General features: G+C 40.7%; 1 protein-coding gene across 1 annotated transcript in view; it reads left to right on the top strand.

The window, feature by feature from the left end:
- Positions 1-27,178, top strand: part of LOC148187768 (voltage-gated inwardly rectifying potassium channel KCNH2-like) — a 100,669-nt gene that overhangs the window by 36,850 nt on the left and 36,641 nt on the right. Inside the window, exons 3-4 of the mRNA XM_088085042.1 lie at positions 5,989-6,153; positions 15,017-15,461. Coding sequence (XP_087941168.1) covers positions 5,989-6,153; positions 15,017-15,461 — 610 coding nt within the window. The remainder of the gene's footprint in view (positions 1-5,988; positions 6,154-15,016; positions 15,462-27,178) is intronic.

Genomic DNA, 27,178 nt, shown 5'->3' with positions numbered 1-27,178 from the left:
TCCATCACTGAAAAACTATTTATTGTAAATACAATGGAATACATTCCAAAAGCAAGATATTTGGTGCTCAAACCCATTAACTATCTGCAATAATAGCATCAAAACATTCAGGGAACCTTGTGAAATCTCTGCATGAAAGGGACAAGGCTAAAAACCAAAAATGAATGGCCATGACCTTTGACCCATAGAGCTGCATGCACTTAATACCAACATGACTAAAGGATATCACAAAATGAGCTTGTGGACACTGAAACCCACTGACAGTGAACACAGTTCATCACTGCATCTATAAATGCAAGATAAGACTCTACTATGCAAAATGAAAACCAGATATCAATAAAATCCAGAAACACCACTGACTTCTCTGGACCTGAGCTCATCTGTCATGTCACAGTTTGTAGTTTCTTTGTTTTGGAAGCAAACAGCTTTCAAGGTCTAGTCACAGACTTGTGTTAAATCATTTTATAGTGATTAATTAAAATAAAAAATAAGTAATTATATTGCTGATCATTTCATGTATAATGTTACTCGTTTATAGATGTATTTTTCTGAATTGTTAGCGATACTAAAGAAGTATTTTTTCTTCTTTTGGGTAGATTTTTTTATCGATAGATTGGTAGTTACAATTGGCCTGGTATATATATATATATGTATATATATATATATATATATATATATATATATATATATATATATATATATATATATATATATATAAAGACTACAATAAAGTTATCAACAGTAATTACTAAATAAGATAAAACTGAATCCACAGGATGATAAGAGCCTTCTTTATAAGGTATACTTTGCTTTGGCAAGTATTATATCTGTAATATTTATCATCACAAAAAATGTTGATATACTGCAAGCATTAAAGTTTACCTATCCATTTTTAAAGATACAAATGAAGTTTTAGTGGAAAAGAAACAGTCAATAGGTGAGAGAACTAGGATAGACAGTTTGACTGCAGTATATGGAGGTCCCCTCTTTGATAGACAGATGTCGCTCAAGGCTGCAGGTCCCCTCTTGGCAATTTCTTCAGAAAATTATAAAAATCACATTTGCAGTAATATTGTGAAAGAAGACCTCAAAAGTAAATTTTCAATTCTAGTTTTGTATTTTTAAGAATGACCGCTAATAAAAGTTCCCACTTGGATAGTAAAGAATTATAATCCGCTATTATTCATGTTGACGTGTATGTGTGTGTGTGTGTGTGTGTGTGTGTGTGTGTGTGTGTGTGTGTGTGTGTGTGCTCTATAGCAGATGGTCCTAAAGCAGTGTCATTGTGATATTGTTCAGGCAGAATAAGTTGGCATGTAGCTAAATTAATCCATCCTCCTCAATTTACTCCCCTCCCCTGACCTTCTCTCTCTCTCCCTAATTCTCTCTTTCTCTCTCACACACACACACACACACACACACACCCACACACACACACTGAATATAGCCAGGTATGTTTCCAACATGATAATCCACTGATATTAAATCTTTGGCTATGCCAATCTTTTTTGAATGCCAACGTTGACTTCAATTGGGAGAGAGTAGTTTACAATTCTAAAACTTTACTGGTAAATAAAACAGACTTTGACTCCACTTTGGACAAAGCGCATCAAAGACTACACATATTTAGGCCATGCCTAAAGTTTTTGTTTAATTTAGTGTGAAGTTTTAAGATTAATACATCTGAGGAAATCTTTTGAAATACCCATTTCAGCTGACAAAATTTCCCACTCAGATCTGTAAGGAAGGTTGATTACCAGTTACCCTTTGCTCTGGCTTCTCTCAAGGCAGGTAGTAGTTCAGCCCTCTTTTTCCTTCGGCGCTCACAAAAGTCCTAATTTATGTACACAAAAGATGTATGTGGACAATGTTTGGAATTCTGGATTAATTATGTCAAATATAATGCATAGTAAAGAGTACAATGCTGGACTGCCCTCGAGGTTGAAAATGGAGATTGAAGCATGTTCCGCTTCTGGCCACATCCTTTTTGTGATGTTACAATAAGTACATGCCAATGGAAGATAAAAAAGGTAAAGACAAATCAGGAAAACAATGCATAGCAATAGTTCCACCAGGAAGTAGTAGATGAAAGAATAACAAGCTTTAAAGCTATACCATGCAGGATTTTCAGTTGCTTCTTGTAAACACCCTTGCCATCTAGAGAAAAACCTGTCTTCACTGTTTGGTATTTTCCATTGATAGTTTTCTGCACATTGCAGAAGGTAAATATTTTTGTGTGTGGGTTTTTCTACAGCTTAATCAGGATGTTGTTGATGATATTCATAATCAACGCAGAGGATGTTAGTGATGAATAGCAATATTTTAACAACTAATTTTGCAGCGTGTTGCTGGGATTTGTTAATGCTGTTCACTAGTATCAAGCACAAATGAACTCGACAGAGAAAGTAAAAAAGCTTTGGAATGAGTAAAGAGGCTGAGAAGACTTTCATGTATACTGGTGAGCACTTTGTCTGGACTGTCACCACCAGCCAGTCTATAATTCATCATTCCCTCATCCATGCATTACTCATAAATTAGCGGCAAAGAGCGGCGAAGTGATTTCATGTTTACTTGCTTGTGTTACAACTTTGGCAGTTTTGGTGAGTAGTCGAGTCACCAACTCCACAGTCCAAGTCAAGTCTTCAGTCAAGAGTGTTTTAGTCCAAGTCAAAGTCTGAGTCACCAAAGAAGAGTCAAGTCACCATGACCTAAGTTTGAAGTATGAGTCTGAGTCATCATCATGTACCCTCAAAGAGCATGCAAATAAAAGGTCTACATTAAACAAAAATGACACTGCTCTCATAATTTCAACAGGAGATTAATAAAAATTACACACTTGTGCTTTATACCACCTTCAATTATAAACACCATAAAGAGAAATCGTTAAAACCCCAATTGGGGTTCTAAGGGGCCTTTCAGGGTCTATTATTGGATAAATGATTGTGGTAATGATGTTTTAATGCCTCTGTGCCAGCGATTGCTGAGGACAGAGGCATTATGTTTTTCGGGTTGTTCTCCATCCATATGTACATACAGACATTCATCCTCCTGTCCATCTGGCACATTCTTTTGAATGCGATATCTCAAGAACGCCTCAAGGTAATCTGTTCAAATTTGACACAAACATTTACCTGGATTTAATGATGAGCTTATAAGATTTTGGTGGTCATAGGTCAGAGGTTAAGGCCCCTGTGACCTTGGCTGTCTTATTCTTGTGAACACAGTGTCCTGAGAAAACCCTGAGGGAATTTTTTTTTTCCAATTTGGCACAAACAATCACTTGGATTCAAGGATGATCGGTTTAGACTTTAGTGGTAAAAGGTGAAGGTCACTGTGACTTCATCGGTGTCATTCTTGTGAATTCAATATCTCAAGAACATTTTGAGGTAATTTCACCAAATTTGGCACAGACATTCAAGCAGACATACTTCAGTCTGCTTGAATGTCTGTGCCAAATTTGGAGAAACTGAACTGAACTGATTAGATTTTTGTTGGACAGTGGTCAAAGTCACTGTGACATTGTATTTGTCCCATCCTTGTGAAAGTGATATCTCAACAAATTTCATCAAACTTGATACAAACATTAATTTTGACTCAATGATGAGTTTATTTTGGTGTTCAAAGAGTTTTGGCAGCAATTGTCCCTATACATTGCCGTGGAAGTTCAAGTTAGCAGCTCTTGACAGGAATTTACAGCAAGCACCGATAACTGCCTGAAACTGCCAGGAATGGACGTAGACCCCCCCCCACTATTATATTTATATTTATATTAATATAGTATAATATAAAATTATAAATTATTATAATTATATAATATTAGTATAGTATAATATTAATGGGAGGGGCAAACCACCATACGTATGTCTCAAAGGTGACCAATGTGTGAGGTATTCACTGTCCAACCACAGGTGATTTTCATTTCGAAACATGTTTTCATCCAGTGGTTGTATGTGGGGGAACAGCCAGATCAGACGTGAGTGTCATTGAAATGCTAATTAGAGCCGTTCACACCTCCGCTGTGTAGCAGGGTCATAACTCTCTGGTCATAACACAAGAACCTTGGGTGCCCACCTTGAAACAGTGGTGACTGTCGAGAACTCTTGTGCTGCCAGGGGAAAGAAGTGTGTGAAGCATCCATGTCTTCACAGACACAGATGTAAACTGCAGGTGCAACTTGTCTGGTGCATGGAGGCATACAACCGTTTGGTGGTATATGTAGGTTGTTCAGGTCTTGTTTTGTTTAAAGGAATCTTTCTTACAGCTAGCAATGTATATGGACATAACTAGAGCTGCCCATAGACTGTATATAGAGATAGATGACACACCCACACTTACCCCCACTATGCTGAAGTGAGGTTAAAATATCCAAATATGGGTATTGCCACCATTGTGAGGGTGATGTCATTGAGAGCCAGCATTTGCGCAGTATTGATAGGGGAGTTCCCACTAAAACTCCCATCTCATCAATCATGAGCAGATGCTGTTGTGGCTGTCAGTCATGGCAGAAAAAACCCTTTTGTATAATTCAATAACTCATTTAAACGAAACTTATCAAAAACACTTGAAAAAACATCAGAAAAAAACATGGAGGGGTGGGCTTTAGGTAGACCTTAGGACCTGTACTGCAGTCAGACACCAGGGGGCAATGGAAATTTAATAGCCTCACTTTGGGGGAGCTGTCATGTCCATCTTTATATACAGTCTATGGAGCTGCCCCTGTTAATTGCTTTTAGGTCAAACCCTTGTAGACTAGCCGTGGCACCTTTATTATAGCCTATAAATGAAATTGTTTTACAATCTTGGACCATCAGACAGTAGTTTAAGTTCCAGTTTCTTAAAATTTAGCACAAACATCCACTTGGACTCAAGGATGTTCTGATAAGATTTTGGTTGTCATTGGTCAAAGGTAACTAAGACCTTGCATCTATTATATTGTAAACTGGCTAATTCATGAATGCCTTAAGGGAGCATCTTCAAATTTGGCACAGATATTCACTTGAACTCAACTCAATTAGATTTTTAAGGTCAAAGGTCGCCGTAACCTTTTGTCTGTTATCTCAAGGTGGCCTTGAGGGAGTTTCCTAAAATTTACAATTTACATCCATGTTTTCACAGACATGGGTATAAACTGTAAATGTAGCTTTTCTGGTGCACAGAGGCATACAACCATGTGGCGGTATTTCTAGATTTTTTTCAAGATTTGTTTTTTACAGTGTTGGCCATGGTTTTCTCTACTTTACTGTTTTACCCTTGGGCAGTGCACCACTCCAGGGAAACTACTGCTTTGCCAACAACATGAAGACTCTTCTGAACTGGTTAAATATTATGAATTTAATGGAATGTACAATACATGACACAGTTTTCTGTCTGGAAACTATGCAAACTGTTCAGTGTAACAGACTCATCAGGTGAATCATTGGACTTAAACTTCATTAGGCAGAGTTAAATAATGGCCAAGCATAGGCGGCACGGTGGCTTTGTGGTAAGCACTGTTGCCTCACAGCAAGAGGGTCCCTGGTTCGAATCCCGGTTGGAACGGGGTTCGGTCCGGGCGGGGGCCCTTCTGTGTGGAGTTTGCATGTTCTCCCCGTGTCCGCGTGGGTTCTCTCCGGGGTCTCCGGCTTCCTCCCACGGTCCAAAGACATGCAGCTCAGGTTAATTGATGACTCTAAATTGCCCTTAGGTGTGGTTGTGAGTGTGTATGGTTGTTCGTCTATATGTGTCGGCCCTGCGATAGTCTGGCGAACTGTCCAGGGTGTACCCCGCCTTCCGCCCGCGACCCTTACGAGGACAAGCGGTTACAGAAAATGACTGACTTTGATGATATAAAAAGCAGCACATTAATCATTTAGACTACTGTCTGATGTCACCATCAAGACAAGTTGTTCAGAATGACATAAATCTACTGACTTTTTTCTTTCCACACAGAAGCTGCTCACATCTCTGATAGGAACTCTCATTCTACTGTGTGTCTCTCTGCGCTTGCAGGAGTGTGTTTCCACTGTGCAATAGATGTGGTTCCAGTGAAGAATGAAGATGGACTGGTTATCATGTTCATTCTCAACTTTGAGCTTCCCACTGACCCCAGACCAACCAACAGTTCACCAGCCAGAGAGCTTAACAGAGTGCTGCGTATTCCTTGGCTGACCCTGGGTATGTTTAACTGACATTGTCATCCATTAATTTACACATGCTGGGGTATGAATCATGACATACACACATTCAGACTCAGCATTAGGGCTGCACCTTTCAATTATTTTTTGTCTCGATCAAACTTGTGATTTTTTTTTTCAGTTAGTTAACTTATTGAGCAATTTACTTACAGATTATTCTGAAGATTACTTTTTATAACTCGATTAATATCCCCCCCCCCCCCAAAAAAAAAAAAAAAAAAAAAAGTGCCGCATTTATTTAATCACTGTACATCACGGGACTCCATTCCCTGATCAGGAAAATCAGTAGGTTATTTTTACTAAGTAACTAGATTTTGAACTTAAGATGGTTGTGACCCGGATTTCATCACTGGAGTAGTATTTAGTTTAGAATGATCACTGGCAAATGTTTTTGCATCAGTGCGGGGCAAGGAAAATAACAAAAATGATTAAGGTACAAGGTAGATTTATTGTCATTTTTATTAAACCTGGTTTAAGAAGAAATGAAATTAAAGTTGATCCTAAATCTTAGTATCTTGTCATCATTTTGGCATCAAGGAGGAGTTGAGAAGTCTCACAGCCCAGGGAAAGAGCTGCTCTGTAGTCTAGTGGTGGTGGGGGGGGGGGCTCTGTGTAGACACCTCACTTCACCATGGTTACTAATGCTCTGTAGATGGGAACCAGTGATGTTCTAGGCTGTTTTAATCACCCGCTGTAGAGCATTCCTGTCCTTGGCTGTGCACGAACCATGCCAGTTTGTGATGTTTCCAGTCAGTATGCTTTCTATTGCTACTCTGTAGAAGTTAACCAGGATCTTGGTCTGAAATTTAGCCTTCCTAAGCTTCTATAAGAAGTAGAGCCTTTTCTGTGCTTTTTGACATGGATGGTGATGTGTGATGACCAAGTTAGGTTCTTAGTAATGGTAATTTCCAAGGCACGTATAGCTGGTAACCTGCTCCACCTCAGCTCCACTAATGTAGACAGGGGTGTGTGTCTTTGTCAGTTCCTTGGCTCCACTGACATTGAGCAGTAGGTTGTTCTCTGTGCAAGATTGTTGATTTCCTCTCAGCATGAACTCTCATTGTTTGTAATACGGCTGATGGTGATGGTGTTATCTGTTTACTTAACAATGGAGTTCTCCTCATGTCTGGGAGTACAGTCATGGGTGTACAGTGTGAACAGGAGGGGGCTGTGCACACAGCCCTGGGGGGGCTCCAGTGATGACCTCTAACAAAGGAGGTGTGACTGCCAATTCAAACTCTCTGGGGTCTGCATGTGAGGAAGTCCAGTATCCAGTTGCAGAATGCTTTTCTGAAGTGTTAAGTTTTTCAATCAGCTTAATGGGAGAGTTTGTGTTGAATGCTGAGCTGAAGTCACCAAACAGCATCCTGATGTAGTTGTTCTTATTCTCAAGGTGAGTGAAGACTGAGTTAGGAGCAGAAGATATGGCATCCTCTGTGGATCTGTTGGTTTTGAAAGCATACTGGTGAGGTTCCAGGCTGGCAGGGATGTTGTCTTTGATATGCTGGAGAACCAGTTTGTCAAAGCACTTCATCAGGATAGGGACGAAGTAGACTTTACAGCAGTCCTTCATAGTCCTTATTGAGGAGGTCAAAGCGAACGTAAAATGGGTTCAGCTTGTCCGGCAGTGTGGCCTCACACATGAAGGGGGAGCTCCTGCTTTTGTAGCCTGTGACATTTTTCATCACCTGCCACATGTCTTTAGTGCTGTTGCTGTTGAGGTCTCTCTCCAGTCTTTGCTGATGTCTCCTCTTAGCCTCCTTGATGCCAGCTCTCAGTCGTGCTCTGTATGCCTCCTTGGTTGGGGAATGATCTCACCGCCTTTGTGATCACCACATCATTAACACATTTGCTGATATATGATGTCACAGAAGATGAATATTCTTTGAGACTGATTTTGTCATCATGAGTGGCAGCATCTTTGAACATTTGCCAATCTGTGCGCTCAAAACAGTCCTGTAGAGCTGCTGAATTCATCTGTCCACACAGTTTTAACTGTTGGTTTGACCCTTTTTTTCAGCTGACAATATGTCGGCAGAAGAAGCAGAGAAATATGATCTGACAGGACAAAGTGAGGGCGTGGGATGGCAGGAATATTTGTATACACTGAAGGAGTTTTTCTCTTGGTTGCTGCAAGTAGAAAAAACTCTCACCCTCCCAGGGTGAGTGCTATGTTCAGAATTCTTAAAAGCAACTCAATAAGCAGTAAATAACTGAATGTCCACACAGAATTTAGAATTTTGTATTCAAACCTTTTAGTGAATCTTCTCAAGCAAGCAATGAGCACTTACAGGGTTCTGGATCAGAAATGCCTCTCCCTAGCCGATAACATCAGCGAGTCTGCCTGCATTCTGACAACCTGTCTTTCCCTGATCCAGTATTTTATACTATTTACAATGAGGAAATGTGAATGAAGGTAGAATCATCTTCTGGTTGGCTCCCCTCGTCATCTGGCTCCCCATTCAGCGTGGCATTATCTCTGGATTGGTCAACTTCAAGGACAGTCCCTTTTTAGGAGTTGTTTTTTTCTTTTCTGCATGACCTGTTGAACTCAGTCACAGAGACCATGTCACGATCCCTGCTCCTCTCCCCCTTCTCAGTAGTTTTCCACTCACTCTCCCTCTGCTCCCTCTACCTGCTGACCACGCCCACTCTGCCTGCTCACTCACTCAACTCCAGCTGCAGCCCATCAGTAATCAACCCAGGATATAAGCCACCCACACACACAGACTCATTGCCAGATTGTTCCTCGCATTATGCAAGACTCTCCAGCATTCTCCTGCCAGATCTTTGAAAGCCGACCCTGCCTGTTCCTGACCTGCTCTCTTCGCCTGATCCCCGGTAAACCTACCTGCCTTCTGTCCCCGACCACGAGTTCTGTTTTGGCGTTCCTGATCTGCTCTGCTGGCAAAGACCTCTCCGCCTGGCCCCGACGATCCTCCTGGTCCATCCCCATCGGTACCGTTGCATCATCGGACTGCTCACTTGGTTTCGGAACCTCCGCCTGTCCCCGACCACGCTTCCGCCTTCTCCTCGACGGTATCTCCACACGTGCTGTCGAGCTGCTGGGCTACGGGGTTTCCTCTGCACCCACGCCGAGTGACGTAAGCTTCAGTTCGTTGCTTCGATCTCCCTCCAGAGACTTTGTTGTGGGTTCCGACCCGAAGAACGAACTGTGTGCAGAATTACTTCATCTTGCTTCGTGTTTGATTTGTGCTGGGCTGAATAAAAGTCATTACCAACTATTCCTGTTTACCGGTGTACTGCATCTGGGTCCGTATCACACCCGTTACAGACCAGACACCCACACCCTTTCTTGTCTCATATACACATTAAATATTTCCTCTTTTTTGTCTCTGTTTACGGGTGACCTTCACATGACACTCCTAAATGACTAATACAGTAGCATTTCAGTTCCTCTAACGGTAATTTCAGCATTCTTACTTCAGCATTCTTGCAGTTGCATAACAATTCTAGCCTTGCTTGGACAGAGCCTTAAGGGCTCATGTCACATGAAACTTGTGACATGACATAAATCTACTATCCTAGCATTATAATCACACTTTAGCTGGAATAATTGTTCAGTTACAGAGATTTAGATTACATACTTACATACTCCAACAACACATGGTCCAGGGTATTTCTTCCTCTGGTGGGGATCTTGACATGTTGGTGGAATTTAGGTAAGACAGATTTGAGGTCTGTTTGATTAAAATCACCAGCTACTATGAGGAGTCCATCCCATTGCTTGGTGATGTTGCAGCTGATGGCATCATACAATTCCTGCAGTGCATTTTTTGAATTTGCATCTGAGGGAATGTATACAGTAACAATAAAAACACTGGTGAATTGTCTGGGCAGACAACATGGACGACATCTTAGCACCAACAACTCAACATCTGGTGAGCACAGTCCATCCACTTTAACTGCGTTTGAACATCAAGCATCATTTATATTGACACAAAGCCCTCCTCCTATCCTCTTACCAGAGTCTTGTGACCCGTCTGCTCTGAACAAAGTCTGCCCATCCAGTGCAACAGCTTGATCTGTGATGTTAGGAGTTAACCATGTCTCTGTGAAGATGTGTGCAGCGCAGTCTCTGATCTCCTGTTGCTGAGTGAGCCTTAATCGCATCTCATCCATTTTATTCTCCTGCGGACATTAGCCAGAAGAAGGCTTGGTAGAGGAGCAGCTCTCAGTCCAAGGCGGGTCAGCATCACCCTGATGCTAGTTCTCCTCCCTCTCTTCGTCCGGCGCTTTCAGTTTCTGGTTCTCCCTTCTGGTCTGACTGGCAGCTCGGCATATACTACAGATCCTCTCACAGTCTGCTGCATTCAGTTCAAGACCCAAACAACTTTTCCTGGTGTTGAGTGCCTCTCTATCGTAGGAAAGTCGTGCTTCAGCAGAAGGGGCCATGAAGTCAAAGAAAGTAGGTAAATATATCAAAAGTAGCAAGAATTTGAGGATCCAGTGGCTGCTGTATCTGCATGTACTGCTGTCATCATGGCAATACCAAGACTGTAACATACTGTAACATACCAAGACTGTACTAGTAGCTACACACTGTAACAGCAGTCTGTAACTTAAGTTCAAGTCATTATGTAAACAGAAAATATTAAACTGCCAAACAACAATGTTGGGTAACATATGATGTAATGCTAGCCATGGTGCATAAAGTTTAAGTGATGACTAAATACACCACTCTTGAGTGGGAACAGAGAGTAAACAGGACAGTGCTGCCTGCTGCCCTCTTGACAAAGGGCTGCGGGATGCTTTTGCTTCAGGTGTCTGTGCAGAACTACTATGTACAGCTATTTTAGTTGAGCTGCAGCTTGCTCTTTCATTTGTTATTTATGACATCTATTGCTCGTCTGTCCGTCCTGGAAGAGGGATCCCTCATCATCCTCTACTGCCTTTCTCGAGGTTTCTTCCTTTTTTCCCCTGTTACAGGGGTTCTTTTTCAGGAGTTTTTCCTTGGGTGATGTGAGGGTCTAAGGGCAGAGGGATGTCGTACACTGTAAAGCCCTCTGAGGCAAACCATGTTTTGTGATAATGGACTCTATAAATAAAACTGACTTGACTTGACTTGGTGCAATCGATATTTTGACTGGGTGTAGCTTACGATATTGCGACGCGTCAGTGCACATTTTGCACATCCACGTATTTCTGTAATCAAGGTTAGGTTTAGGGTAGTTTATTATAAAGGGACAGTGCAATGTATAAAAATGCCAGAATGAGCTAGGAGGCAATTTTTTATCTGTAGTCCCTGGGCCAAGGTGTTACACAAGGCTTCCTTACAAACAACAAAGCAGAAGACCAAAGAAAAAGGGCAAACAGTTTAAAAGACTTGTCTTAACACATCAGCAAGAGGAAAAACATAACAAGACAAGACAAACAAACAATAAAAAACAACAACTATCAGACAAAAATGAACAAAACATGTAATTTAAAGACTGGAAAAGGATATACAATTTTTAAAAGCACTACTGGTGGTGACATATGTACATATAGAATGACATTGCAAAGCAAACTGGACATATAGATAACAGCATCAAAAACAGTTTCATTTTCATTTCACATTTCAGTTTGATAACTGTAAGTATTAATTATCCTTTTTTTTAAAGTAATTACTAGATTACTAGAAGATATATTGGAATTACATTCCACTCTATTGAGCCTCTGACAGACCAGAGTGAAAGCACTTTTCCACAACAGGATAATACAATCTCCTGTTATGGACCCCTGAGTAATACAGTGGTTAGTCCCTCTGCTGATGTAGGCTTCAAGTGGCGGTGAAGCTAAGTCATGGGAAACGTAAGAAACCAAGCTCGAGTTTACATATTTTATTGAATCATCTCAACATATGAGCCTTGCATCTGTGATAGCCATGTGGTACTGTCACTACCTGGGGCTCGCGATTATGGAGCCTGGGTCTGTTGAACTGTACTACGCTAATCCCGTTGCCTCTCCGGAGCATTCCTGCTCCCTTGTTTCCTAGTTGTCCTGGATCCTGGCCGTAACCTTGGCTGTGCCTGATCGTGGTGATAGCTGTGCTGGCGCTGTGACCCTGCCTTTGGTTGTGCTTGTGCTGTGGCTGCACTGATACTGTACCCCCTGCTCGCCCTGATTGTGTTCTGGTCCTGGTTGCACCTATGCTGTGATCTTGCCTTTTGGACACCACCCTATCAATATACGCATGAGACTCTTATCATCACCCTCAATATCGTCATAGAGTGCATTTAATAATTTCACACCTATCGTTATTGTAATATGACATGCGTCTGTTTCCATTATTGCTGTGCCTCTCTCCCCCTCTCTTCCCCTCTCCTCCCCTCTCTCCCTTCTCTTTCCTTTTTGCCATAATTGTATTTCATTAGTTATTTACGACATCTATTGCACGTCTGTCCCTCCTGGAAGAGGGATCCCTCATCATCCTCTACCGCTCTTCCTGAGGTTTTTTCCTTTTTTTCCGCCGCTACAGGGGTTCTTTTTTTAGGAGTTTTTCCTTGGGGGATGTGAGGGTCTAAGTGCAGAGGGATGTTGTGCACTGTAAAGAGGCGAACCATGTTTTGTGATAATGGGCTCTATAATTAAAACTGACTTGACTTGAAAAGTTCTTCCCTGCTGTATCTGACTATTGCATACATGAGCTGTGCATTAAAGATACATAGCAACACAAGTATACAAAGAAATTTGTGTCTGTGCCAGGAGATTGAAGCAAATATGTCAGCTGTGGTGTGCGCCATATTGTATGTATGGTTGATTACCCACTACAGAATTCCAGTCCTCTTGGTAGTATTATAATGAAGGTCTGAACCAGGGCGTTGTGCAGTACTCATGTTAGGCAGAGGGCAATGACAGACCATTGGGCATAACTATAGTTGCCAACTCCCTTAAATGGAAATAAGGAACAGGGGGCAGAGACATGGAGGAAGGGGCTCTGGCGGCTGGGCATATGTGCATATAACAAATATAATGTGTCTACACCTGCGTGACTGCATTATTATTACACAACTGTTTACCTGTTTGCTTTGATACCGAAGTATCGAAGTTACTATCATTATTTTTTCATAATCTTTTACCATAAGTGAACTATGTGGTAGTTATTCTCTGCCTAATCAGTACTACCACGGCTTCAAATATATCTTAAAATGTGTAGAGCAACTTTTCAGGGGAAAAACAAAAACTGTTAAGGAAAATAAAAACACCTCAAATGTATATAGGTGACTTTCCAGGGGTGATGTGGTACATTTTCAGATACAATGGAAACCAATAGCAGTGGTTAATTGGCAGAAAATATTTATCACATTTTTAACTAATGGTAATAGATTATTAAAAAAAAGAATGACACAGTGTTGAATCTAAGTAAGAATTATTTCTCCTTGATCAACTGCATTCCAGACAGAAACAGACAGTGCAAATCGTATTTTGATGATTATATTGTTTCTATACCACTTTTTACTGCAGTTTAAAAGTCTCTCTCTGTCACAGAGATGAGGAAATACAAAACATCTGTTTTACTCCAACTTCCCTGCTTCCCTACTACTGCAACAGCACTGCTGCAACAGCACTGCATGGCCATTCCATTCCATAGTTTAAGAAATGGTTGGCAACTCTGGGCATAGCATCTATCAAAAATAATGTCTCTTCTTTTGTTCTCCCTTTCAAGGCCACTGTAGGCCATAATGGAGAATAAAAGGAGATGAAGAGGACTAGTGTAAAATAAACAGATGTTAACAAAAAATGCTCTTGTCTTGCATTAAAATGACATAGTGGCCAGTAAAAAAACCTTTGATCATAGCTCACAAATATCTGCAAGAAAACATACTAGTAAATAAACACATTAGCTAACATAGCATTAGCTAAAGTGGCTATCATTAACATTACTATGGTAACATGGCTATGTAAACATTAGGCCTAAGTGATCGGACCACTCAAGTGTCCAACTCAATCTCACAATATTGTTACACTGTGGACATGGTGTTATCTTTGTGCAGTAAAATTCAGAAGCGGATTTTTGAGTGTCGAATTTGTGTCTCACACCTTTAAAGTTTACAGAGAGGACCACAGGGAAGAATAAACTACTCAGTCTTGGCCTCACACAGTTTAGCTTTCACTGGGTTGAAGACAACTTGGAGTTTCCCAGCCTCAGTCAGGAGATTCAGGAAGATATGAACAGGCGAGTCCCAATAGAGGATCCATATCCATAAATATGCCAATGATGCGTTCTTTTTTGGCATCGCAGTGCAGCCATTCCAAATTGGGACAAGGGCACTCACCTATCTTTGGTTTGGGGGGCAATCAATAATCACAGTAGATGTTAAGTTTTTGGGACCAAGTACCTCTGGAAAGAAATCTGCCATGGAAGGAGTGGGGCTGGGTTCTTCAGCTCCCCCCAGAACTCCAATGATTCTTAGATTTTGTCACCAGCTCCAGGACCCAAGGTCAGTGAATTTCTCTTGTAGTCTCTACAGTTCTCATGACTGTGATTCATTTTGGTGATCCAGCTATGTGATCTGCTCAAGTGCATCATTTAGGCTCTGTGCCATGGTGGCCTGTTCCGCCACAGTGACTGTGTCATCCTGGCACAGTTTTCCTATTTTGTTCTCCAAACAATAGTGCAATTTCTGACTCTTGGTTATGGTATCTCGGCTGAGGGTGGAGATTTCAGTTTTAAAGCTTTCAGCTGTAGTTCACATCTCAGTTCTTGTAAAGTATGCAGTGTCTCCTCTCCTTGGGGGCTCCTTTGACTAATGACATAGAACTGTATTCCACCTTTCCTGTCTTAATTAAGTCAAAGAGTAATTTAACCATTACTGTTTTTTTTCTTGTGCTTCATCCAGCCCGGAGGCAGCGTCTGCGCCTCCTCCTCCGCTCCCTTGGTCCCAGTACGGGTGTCCTGTCAGAGGATACAGAGGTGGGTGCTCCTCGTGCCGACCTCCCACCCCTTGGACACGAGTCTGTGGCCCTGGACAAACTGCTATCCCTCCCTGAGAGACAGCAGCTGGAGCAGGCAGAAACTGGACTACTACCATGGCACCAAGACAGGGATGATGAGGAAGAACAAATTAGAGGAGGAGGAAAAGAAGGGGAGGGCAGAAGCTTGGCAACATCCAAACAAAGGAGCAATAAAGACAAAAGACAAGAAGGTGATGTTTGTAAGCTCCTCATAGAAACAGGAGGAGAAGGGAGAAAAGGAGAAGAAATCCACACAGGTCTGCCCCCAGCTCCAGCCTCAGCACCCCCAAGACTGGCCCTTGCACCAGCCTCCTCATCCACTCCACCAAGGTAAAGAGTTTTATTTTGATTTTAGGGCTTGAGCACCAAACTGTGCGAGGACCCTCTTGAAACTGAAGGAATTATTATTATTATTATTAAAGCCCGAGCACCGAACGGTGCGAGGACCCTCTTGAAACTGAAGGAATTATTGTTATTATTATTGTTATTATTATTATTATTATTCTCTCAAATGAATTGCCTTTTTGAGGGCCTTAACATATTCAAAAAGTCGTGATACTTTGCAGATTTATCAGGTCTGGTGGAAAATTTAATATTTTAATGGTCTCGTGTGTAGGTGAGAGGACTGATTTTCAACAAAGCAGCCCCCGCAGCACGTTTTACCTAGAGCTGTTAAACTTTTGAGGTGTGTGCAACACCCCAGTACCTACAAAAAAGTCTCTTGGGGCCATACACTAAAACCAACAGGAAGTCAGTCATTTTGATTTGAAGTTGTAATTTTGGTGTATTTTTGGCTATTGTCAGGGGTCGTAATCTTGAGAACTTGTCCTCGAGCTTTCATCAGATTGACTTCAAATGTTATGGCTACCTTCATAAGACCTTTTACAGCAAAAGTTATTCAAATCTTTTCTTCACACCGTGTGATCTGTATAAGGCATCTAATATGCATATTCTGCCATGTACCAGGAAGTAAACAGGAAGTGGTATGTAACTCTGCTGCGAATGGTCCAATCTTCCCCAAACTTTACATGTTTGATAGTAGTCCCGCCCTGAACACATCTATATGACAATTTCAAGCGATAATGAGAGCACCACCTATTGGCACAGGAAAGACAAAGTTTTACAATAAGACGTCCAGCTCCTAGCAGTTGACTCAACTGATTTTAAAAATATTTTCTAAAAATTCTTAAGATGTTGCCGTTGCTTGAAAATGAATATTATGAATTTTTATTGAACGGCGTCCAGCAGTGGGGTGTACATTTTTGATGTTTCAACATGACATCAAAAACTGTTGTAACATCGCCCCAGATGGTCAGATCTTTACAAAATTTCAAAGATTTGATAAGAGTCTACACCTGAAGACATCTGCAGTGCAATTTTGAATCCTAGTCATAGCACCACCTATTGGTAGCAGGAAGTTACTTTTTTTAATATTTGATTTTTCCCCTGTAGCAGGTTAACTCAATTTACCTCATATTCAATTACAATACTGTAAAGACTTTCATGATGCACAGAAACTAATTTTTGAGTTTTCATCAAACGTGATTGCCAAAGTTACACATTAATCACTGTAAAACTGGAAGCAATTTGTGAGGGGCAAAGCATGCACCAAAACTCACCAAACGTGGCACACACATCAAAAGTCCTAAAATGTCATATCTGATGTCTTTTTGCACTGATGTGCCAAAATGGCTCTGTAGCGCCCCCTACAGATTTCAACGAAGCAGCCCCTGTGGTGCATTTCACCTTGAGCTACAAAACTTGGGAGGCATTTGTAACAGTCCAAGACCTACAAAAAAGCCTCTTGGACCCTAAACCCAACAGGAAGTCAGCGATTTTGAATTGAATGTGCAATTACGGATCACAATTTTCCGATCCTCTCCTACAGATTTCATCCAGTTGACTTCAAAATCTAAATATTTAATCTCAAAAGGCCCTTGCTATCAAAAGTTACTACATTTGTGAGTTTTCGTCACACCATGGGGCCGTTACTGGACCAAACATTTCCATGTCTCGCCATTAATCAGGAAGTAGTTTATAACTGAGGAACATGGTCCAATCTGCACCAAACTTCACATGTTTGATGACAGTCTTGCCCCAAACACATCTACATGACAACAGTTATCATTATTTATAGCGCCTCCTACTGGCAACATGAAATGTCATGGAAATTTCTGCTTTCTTCTTTGATGGACTGCTCCTACAGATTTTATCTGATAGACTTCAGAACTGGTGACAAGACCTTAATGATGCCTCCCTCTGAAGTAAAGGTTTACCATGAACGCTGTTGCCATGGAGACCCAGTGATTGCTGCCAAAGAGGAAGTTGTTGTTACTTCACTTTGCATTAACTGCTCCAGGTTTCACAGTTGTGGTCAGGCTGCAGCCCTTATCCCATCAACAAGTCATTGAACTATGACACTCACTGAGCCACCTACTGGCAACAGGAAGTATGCCTCGTACCACAACTATCTTTGATTTTCATGAAATCTACATGTTTTGGTCTACAAATGATGTAGACCAAGATGGTGTAGATTTTTTGTTTCCAAAGGAAGTAATTTACCATTTGAAATATCTCACTCAAGGGTCCAAACTCTCTGTATAGTTTTTCAGACTTTCACTGAAATGGATGATTACATTGCTCAGAGTCCTGCCAGTAGCCTCAACTTGTGTTGGGGTGCAAGGGCCCGTTCAGTTTGCAGCTTTAATTGTTATTATTTTTCTCTGCCAAGAATTGCATTTTTTGGAGGCCTTAACATGCTCAAAAACTCATGAAAGTTGGTACACTTGTCCAGCCTGGCAAAAAAATTAGGATTTTTGTGGTTTCACAAAGGGGCTTTGCAAATGGTTCCATAGTGCCCCCTAATGTGTAGCCCCAATGGCTGGTTTCATCTACAAATACAAAATTTAGCACACGTATATATCATGTCCAGACACACAAAAAAGCCTCTTTGACCCACCCTCCAAATCCAACAGAAAGATGGCCATTTTGAATTTTGTGCTGATTTTTGGCAATTTCAGGCCTCGTACTTTTGCTATCTTGTCCTACAGAATTCATACAATTGACTTGAGAATTGGTGTTCCATTCTCAACCCCTTGGTGATAAACAGTTATCACAGGTCAGTGCAAAACTTTTGTGGTTTTCCCATTATGTGGCCATACAACAGGAAATTGTTGTAACTTTGGTGTACAATATCAGATCTGCCTGAAACTTCATAGGTTTGATGATGGTCCCGCTCTGAACACATCTGTATAACAATATTCACTAGTCATGATAGCACCACCGAGTGGCCACAGGAAATACCCTTTTTAAAATAATTTTATTAACTTGGCCTACATAATTAATGGAATGCAGTTTAAATTTTGTCTGTATGATCTTAAGACCTGCCAGATTAAAACTTATCAATGGTCCATGCAAAACTTTTCAGGTTTTCCCATTATCTGGTGTACAATTTTGATGTTTCGCAAGACAGAAGGACATTGTTTTGATATTGGTGTACATTGTCTGATCTGCCTGAAACTTCATACGTTTGATGGGTGTCCCTCCCTGAACACATCTGTATGACAATATTTACTAGCCATGAAAGCACCACCTACTGGCAACAGGAAATAACTTTTTTTTTTTAACTTTTATCAACTTGGCCTACACAATTAATGGTATGCAGTTGAAATTTTGTCTGTATAATCTTAGGACCTTCCCGATTGAAAGTTATCAATGGTCCATGCAAAACTTTTACGGTTATTCCATTATCTGGCGTACAATTTTGAGGTTTCACAAGAAAACAGGACATTGTTGTAACTTTGGTATACAAATTTAAACATCCTCTCAGAAGGCCTGGGACAGCAAAAGTTATTAGATTTGATAGTTTTCGTCACATCGTGTGGGAGTTAATTAGCCAAACATTTCCATGTCTCGCCATGAACCAGGAAGTAAACAGGAAGTAATTTATAACTCTGAGGGACATCGTCCAATCTTCACCAAACTTCACATGTTGCCATGTAGTCCTACCCTGAACACATCTACATAATAAGCATTACCATTTATTATAGCGCCTCTTACTGGCCACAGGAAATGACATGAAAATCACGTGTTCTTCTTTGATGTATATCTTCTACAGATTTTACCCATCTGACTTCAAATGTGGTTTCTAAGACCATAAGAGCTGTAGTACAACAGCTGTTTTTAAAAAATGAGTTTTCGTCACACTATGTGGGCGTGGCTTGGTTTCTTTGATGTTTCGCCATGACACAGGAAGTTGTTTTAACTCAGTCAAACATCTTCAGATCTGCCCAAAACTTCTGGCCTGGCCTCCCTATATATTTTATATTTTGATGTGCATCTCCTTACAGGTTGACCATATTCAGCTCAAACTTTGGGACCTTGACGATGCCTTCTTGTGATTTCAGAGCTTTTTCATGAACACTGTTGCCATGGCAACATGGTCTTCGTCCAGCCTGGCAAAAAATTTCATATTTTGGTGGTTTTCGAAACAGGCATGGCAAAATGGCTCCACAGTGCCCCCTAACGCCCACACCCGAGATCTTGTCCTTGTGTACGGCATCGAAATCGAAGATTTAATGGTCTTCCCTGAGAATCCAACTCTATCAGACCATTATTTAACCCTCTTAGCCCGGCGTAGTCACCGGCAACTAAAATTTGTTTCACTTATGTAAGTTGTCCCAATTCTGAGACCGTTTGTTGGATTGCCTTACTTTTTCTCCCAGTAAAAGCTGCTGGCTGTGCCATTCAGAGGGATTTTAGAAGCCTCTCTTTCCAGGCCTGGAATTCAGGTGTTTTAACAGGACCTTGTTCAGTAAATCCTTAATGATCGATTCCAATATTGGGTGTCTTAAGTCCATATTTCGATGATAAAAGTACATTAGCATCGATCCTTAATGCCATATTGGTTTCCCATAGTTCATTTGGAGAGGTCAGAGGTTTGTTTTGGTCTTGTCCACCAATCGGAAGACGATCTAACGCTTGCTACACGTCATCTGAAGCAAACTGCACTGGCCTAATCTGTCTGTATCTATCACTCTGTGTTTTTGGTAGCACCTAGTGCATTAGAATAAACTCTGGTAGCCCCTATAATAATAATAAGACATGGGTAAATCAGGAGACAGTCTAACAGGCAGCAGGGCCTCATATGGATGTAAACTTTGTCTGTCCTGGCAGAGCAGGCAGGAGAATCAGGCCTCTCTCTGGAAGTGTCAGGAGTGTGATGTGGCCCTCTGCATCATCATAGATAGAAGCTGCTTTGCAACAACTGCAAAAAAAACCCCAAAAAACGATGGGACTTTTTTTTTGGAATAGTATGTCCATTTTTTGAGGTATAATAGTTTAAATGTTTATTTTTTCAGTTTCTGATTCCCAACACTTGGGAGAAGCTTGTAACTAATATTGTGTGATTTATCACTAAAGAGCTGTAAAATTGAATTTCCGTCTTGTTTTTTCTTTTGTCTTTATGATCTTACAACTATTTGTACATTCAAGTGAAATCATTGCAATCTAAATATTCTGATAGCCCAGGTTATCCTGAAAAAAAAGATGTATATAGCTTGATTGTGCATTGACTCACTGAGACTTTAAGCGCATTATTACACAAAAATCCCAGGCGACCCAAAACTAGATAATAACAGTTTAGGGCTCAGAGGGTTAATGACTTTCGATTTTTTGTTGATCGATTACATGCCTCCCAGCAAGAGTTACTATACAAGATGTCTGTCTGATGGTGCAGTAGCTAAATTTAATTGATTCTTTCTACTTTAACACTCAATTTGACTGAGAATGCTTTTAGTCATTTTCAAATTGATTGTCTCATTGATAGTGCTGCTGGCTCACTGCCATCAGGTCTCGACTGCATCGCACATTTCAAGAAGAAAATAATGAAACAAAGAAAATTAGCTCCATGGTTTAACCCCCAGATCCACAAATTGAAACAAACATCGTGAAAAATTTTAAAAGAAAAAAATTGGCGTTCAACCAACTTGGAAGAGTCCCGTTTATTCTGGCAGGACAATCATAAAATGTATAGAAAGGCCCTCCGCCATGCCAGAGCAAACTATTACTCATCATTAATTGAGGAAAATAAAAACAATCCAAGATTTCTTTTCAACACCATAGCTAGGCTGACTCTGACTCTATGATAAATTAGAGATAAAATCCATCACCTTTTACCCTAAATCAATCTGACCTGAGACACAGGTAGCTTGGATATGGCAGCAAGAACTGGAATTTATTTGGACCATTTTTACACCATTGACCTTCACCAACTCTCTATTTTGATTTCCGCATCCAAGCCATCAACATTCTTTTGACCACAAGTCCTCCACATCTGTGTTTCTGCTGTTGTGCACTTCCTTGGCTAACACTGGTGGGCCTCTACCACCGTACAGTCACAGATGTGCTGCAGCATCACCTGGTACATCAGACACAAATTCCAATACCCCTTGGGGTTGAAGGAGTTTTATTTTGGGTAATTTTTACTCCCTGCTGCAACAGCGTCAGTTAACCTAAATAGGTCAATTCTTTAGTGATTCTCAAGTTGCTAATTTTCATCTGTTTTTCTTATGAGCAACCTAATAAATAACTTTTAACTGAATGTCCAAGTTTAATTGGGTTTTAATAATAGCAATTGCTTTGTAACACTAGATTGAAAAATAGTACAATTCAAAATACATGTTAAAATTCATCAGTAAACTACAAAAAAACAGACAAAAAGTAATTAATATATTTAGCCGATAACACCAGCTAGATCAGTCTGACATTCAGTACAAGTCTTAAAAGGGATCCAGTGTTTTATAATATGTCATTCACAATAAATGAAATGAAGAAATGGAGCATTCGCTCTTTCTTTCTTTCTTCTTTCTCTCTGTCACTCTTTCTTTCTGTTGCACTTTCTCTCTTGCTCTGTCTGCGGTGCTGACAAGGCGGGGGCCAGGAACGTAATATTATAACAACATTTTACAACAATTATACACCATTTTATAATATAACAGACTGCAAACTTGAACATCAATGCATAAAAAAAGCTGCTGTAACCAAACAGTCAAGAACACTAATGTTATGCTTGGAAACTGCAAGGAGATAATCTAATAAACCAAGCTCTCTGCCAGCAGCGAGTTTGTAGACATTAAAATGACTGCCCTGTCCACTCTTTCAACAAGAAAGACACAGTAGCTACACACATGAACACTCCTACAATGTCTACACACTTTGAACTTTGCGATGCACTGTCCACACACTGCACACAGGCACTTAATGCACAATTTTGTTGTTTTGTTTTGTGTGCATTCTTACAAACATAGTAATTCAATCTTAACTCGGATGGATCGGCATTACGTCCCGCGTTGGCCTGGTGATGTGTTCACTGCACAGCTGTTTGCAGAGCTCCAGGATGAATACTCATCAGGCCATGTTGATTTAACAGTGCATGCAGCTAGTACAGAACTAATGATTATATCATATAAAAGAACACAATGTAACTCAGTACCATAATCATGGAAGACAACAACTGGCCATCATCATTAGATTAAAAGGCATATATACTGTCTCAGCATCTATGTTGCGGTCATGTTAACTCCCATCTTTGTCCTGTTATAATAGTGGACTGTCTCTGATTTCTTTTTTTCTTCATCACAGATCTCCACTGATTTGTGCATTGCACTGATGATGCAGAAATTCTTTTTTTCCTTTCCTTGGTAGATGGTGAGGGTTGCCCTTTCGCTTTTCAACACTTTGGTTTCGTTACAGTGTGGCTCTTTGATGTGCTGAAGGAGGCAGTGATATTTTATTTTTGTTGGAAGTGCACACAGGGCTGGTGTTTCTGCAATTTTGTGGGCCCTAGGAGTGATGCCCTAAAAAGTTGTCACTGGTTACACCTCTGCACCCAATAATTGACATCACGTGCTCACACATCAATTTTAGAACCATGTCACTGTTTATTTATTTGTAATGTTTATATATATATATATATATACCCAGGGAGGGATATCCATTTAACATGTGCCGCTCATACATCAGCAGTGAGCGGGGGCTTTATGTCAATCCCATCTGTTTATTGGGCATGTACTGAGGCGGGGTACACCTGGACAGTTGCTCATCAACAATGATTTCTGCCCCTGGTTTATAGCAGGCAATGCTGTTCTGAATCATCTGGTCTTACACCTCACTGACCAGGGCAAACTTGTCATTTGCAAGTCAGATGCAGCTGTTGTCTTTACGATCAAACTGCAGGTAGCGCATAATTTCTCTGAACCGGTTCCTTGACATGGCGGTGCTAAAGAATGGAAGACCCCATTCTTTTGACCCAGACCGAATCCCGTTCCAACTGAGATTCTGCTGTTGTGACCCTTCCTGTGGCAACACTGTGCTCTAACCACAAGCCACAGTCACCTATATATATGCTGCAAATATCACCTGGTACATCAGACACAAAATGCGCCAGTGGGCATGAAGGATTATTCCCTTTATTTTAGCCACTCGAGGTAAACTGGTGGCGTCACCCTCCAGCAGATGAGTGCACCTAGGCGAATTCTGTATGAGCATACCTAATAAACAGGCCCTGAATAACTGTCATGTCTCTCACACAGAATGCTAGAATTTGATGTTGGCAAACCTTTTAGTGATCTCTTCAGCAAAGCAATGAGTAGTTACAGAGCTCCGGATCAGAAATTGCCTCACCTAGCCGATACACCAGCTAGTATCATTCAATGGTAGATATGTCTGTTCCCTGATCCAGTGTTTTATACTATTACAATCATGATAGCGTGCATTATGAGTCTTCTTCTATCTGCCCTGATTCATGTTCATCTTAACTCCTCTTTTTGACTTCCTCAGGCCTTGGGTATCCTGAATCTGTATCTGTCCATCTCTCCAAACTGCATGTCTTACTTCATGGTCAAACATGTGACATAACTCAGAACAATGAGTTGTCCTGATAGTGCCCTGTGACAGCTTTGTTGAAACAGATGTCTACATTTTACCTTTCTCTGGCCTGATTGCTGCTGGTCCGGTTCAGCTCTACAGCACTTGTCCTGGCGACCCATCACAGCTGTCTAATACTAAAAATTATTAGCAGCATCTAATTTCTAGCACAAGTTTCAACATAATCACTGGTAGTACATTTTGTACAGACCCCAACATAGTCATTAGATGATTAACTGAGCAATTCTGGGCTGGCCCTATAGTCAGGACAATAACATAACGATAAAAGGTAATATAATCAACAATAATCACATCATTGATTTAACAGTATAGTAGTGGGTAAACTGATGATTACCCACCTTGGCCAGTATCTAGTGTAAACTCAGTACCATAATCATAGCCCACCCTTGAATCATCATTAGATTAAAAGCATATATACTCCAACAGGGTCATCTATGTTGCGGTCATAATGTTTTGTGACTGCACTCTCCCTGTGTGTGGTCCTGGCTGTACAGTTCTCCAGACAGTTCCATCCTTGCTAGTTTCGTGCAGCTCACACGGATCATGTACTTGAGCTGATACTAAAGAATATAAATATTTAGTATTTGTTTTCTAAATGACCTTGATGGTCTGTATCATTAGAGCTCAGTGCCATTTGACACCATAGACTGTAGGCTTACTGCCACAGAGTCTGGACCTAATTTGGTGCCCTAGGTGCCCCTAACCCTAACCTGCACTTAGCTGGTTTAAATCATACTTATCAGCATCACGTGCTCACACATAAGGTCTGCTGGAACATGTCCATGCTTGGACCAATTTTACTTTATATATATATATATGCTTCCCTAGGCAACATAATTGAAATCACTCTGTAAATGTCCGGGGGCTATGTTGAGCCAATCCCAGCTGTGTCTATTTATGAAGGTACACCTGAACAGTTCGCCAAACTATCAGCCGAAAACACATATATATACATACATACAAATCAGTGAGGGCCTACATACCATATATACAGCTATATATATATAGGAACCACGAAAGGATCATATATATATATATATATATATATATATATCACTATATACCATATATTTAAAATCCTCCTCTTTATTTACAAAGCTCTAAGGGGATGGTCAGGCGTGGCGGTGCCCCTCCAGTCTCACCTGGCCACCGCCTACCATTGGCCTATACCGGCCCTGGGCTTACATGTCATGTCTCTCACATCATCAGAGGGCTGCTGTGTTGATGTTGGCAAAGTTACCACGCTCATCTTCCACTTTTTGAAAGTAAGTTAAGATCTCTCTTTGATAGAGCTTCAATTAGGTGTTATGACATAGGTGTTAATCAATGGTAGATATGCTGTTTGGGCTGAGCTCCTTTTCCTGCTCTTGCTCTCTCCATTGGTCAATACATCATCAGAGTCTTCTTCCAACTCCGTTGCCTCTGTGCCCTGCATTCATGTTCTCCTATGTTTCCTAGTTTTGCCAAAACTTCCTGGCTGCAATCATTGGCTGCATGATTGCAGTGTATCTGTCCATCTCTCCAAACTAGCTATCTTGTAGGCTTATGTGACAAACTCAGAACAATGGTACTGACACGCCACTGGTGGGACAGCTGATAGTTGACAGTCAGCTGTATGCGAAGCCTTCTACTGACATTAGCATAGGTCACCCTGCTGATCACCCACTGTTGCTTAGCAACAGCACTTGTCACAGCGACCCATCACAGCTGTTTCCCTAAAATTAGCACAGTGCAGCTATCATAGAGTGCATTTAGTAATTTTACAACTAACATTATTTTTATATGACGTGTTTGTTACCATTATTACTGTGCATCTCTTCCTTTCTCTTCCCCTCATCCTCCCCCCTGTTTTCTCTGTCCTTTTTTGTCATTATTGTAATTCAACTGTTATTAACGACATTTATTGCATGTCTGTCCGTCCTGGAAGAGGGATCCCTCATCATCCTCTGCTGCTCTTCCTGAGGTTATAGTTATAATTTATAACTATAACTATATAATTATAAAGATATAATTTTCTCACATAGAGGACACCAAGGCTTATGCATGAAATTTAGTTTTAGATTTTAGTTCAGCTTTTAATACATATCAACCTTACCTGTTTGTCTAGAAGTTAATTAACATCCCTTATTATCAAATGGTTTTATTCTTATTAACGATGCGACAAAGTAAGATAAGGTAAATGCATTATATTTAACATGTTGCATGCTAGTGACTGCCCCTCTGTATATCTGTTTGTATACGTTTTTTTTATAATTATGCATCTTTTATGACTTTGTGTCTACCTAGTATAAGATTGTACCTATTCTTTGTTGTATAAACTGTTTGGACATATGGCCATATTCAAGGGATAGTAGGCCCCATGTTTTTGGACACTTGAGCTGGAAGCCAGCAAGGTTGGTACAACACATTCTTTGCCCATCCCTGGGGAGTTAAACCTGACATGTCGGTAACTAATGGATACCAAATGTGTTAGCAGTGAGAGGGACATATATATATCATTGCCTTGCATTTGTTCTTTGTTCAACATTTCTATCCATGTTTCTGCGCTGACCCAAGGGCTCATATTAAACATTTCCTGATTGAATCATTAACCAGTGTCTCAGCGCTGAATAGGAGTCATCCTCGAAAACTCCTGTCAGTGTCACAGAGAGATTGCCACCTTTAAGGCCTAGTGTAACAGCTACTGCCTCATGCTTAATACCAACAAAACCACAGAAATGCTCTTTGACCTCAAGGGAGTGAGAGTCCATGACCATGGACTATAAAAACAGCATGATTGAACAGGTGTCCTCCTACTAATACCTGGGGATTTTGTAGGACAGTAATTTGAATAGGAGTGTCCATGTTGATTATTTATGCACCAGAGTAGCTCAGAGACTTCACTTTCTCCAAAGTCTCTAACTGTTTGGTGTGCGAACCAAGATCATTTTAAAAGTCTAATTTTATACTGGTATCCTCTTGTTTATTCCCTTTTACAGGTGCAATTCTTTTAATCAACTTTTATCTACCTATTTAATTATTACTGCTGCTGTTTTAACCTCAGTTTGTTGTAACCTACAGTGTGATGTGTTATGTATTGTTGTCTATAATATGCCATGTAT

This window comes from Plectropomus leopardus, chromosome 12 (assembly GCF_026936395.1).
Source record: "Plectropomus leopardus strain MGB_pleo_1.0 chromosome 12, ASM2693639v1, whole genome shotgun sequence".
Classification (NCBI taxonomy): Eukaryota; Metazoa; Chordata; class Actinopteri; order Perciformes; family Serranidae; genus Plectropomus; species Plectropomus leopardus.
The sequence above is the reverse complement of the archived record's forward strand: the minus strand, read 5'-3'. Positions and strand labels throughout refer to the sequence as shown.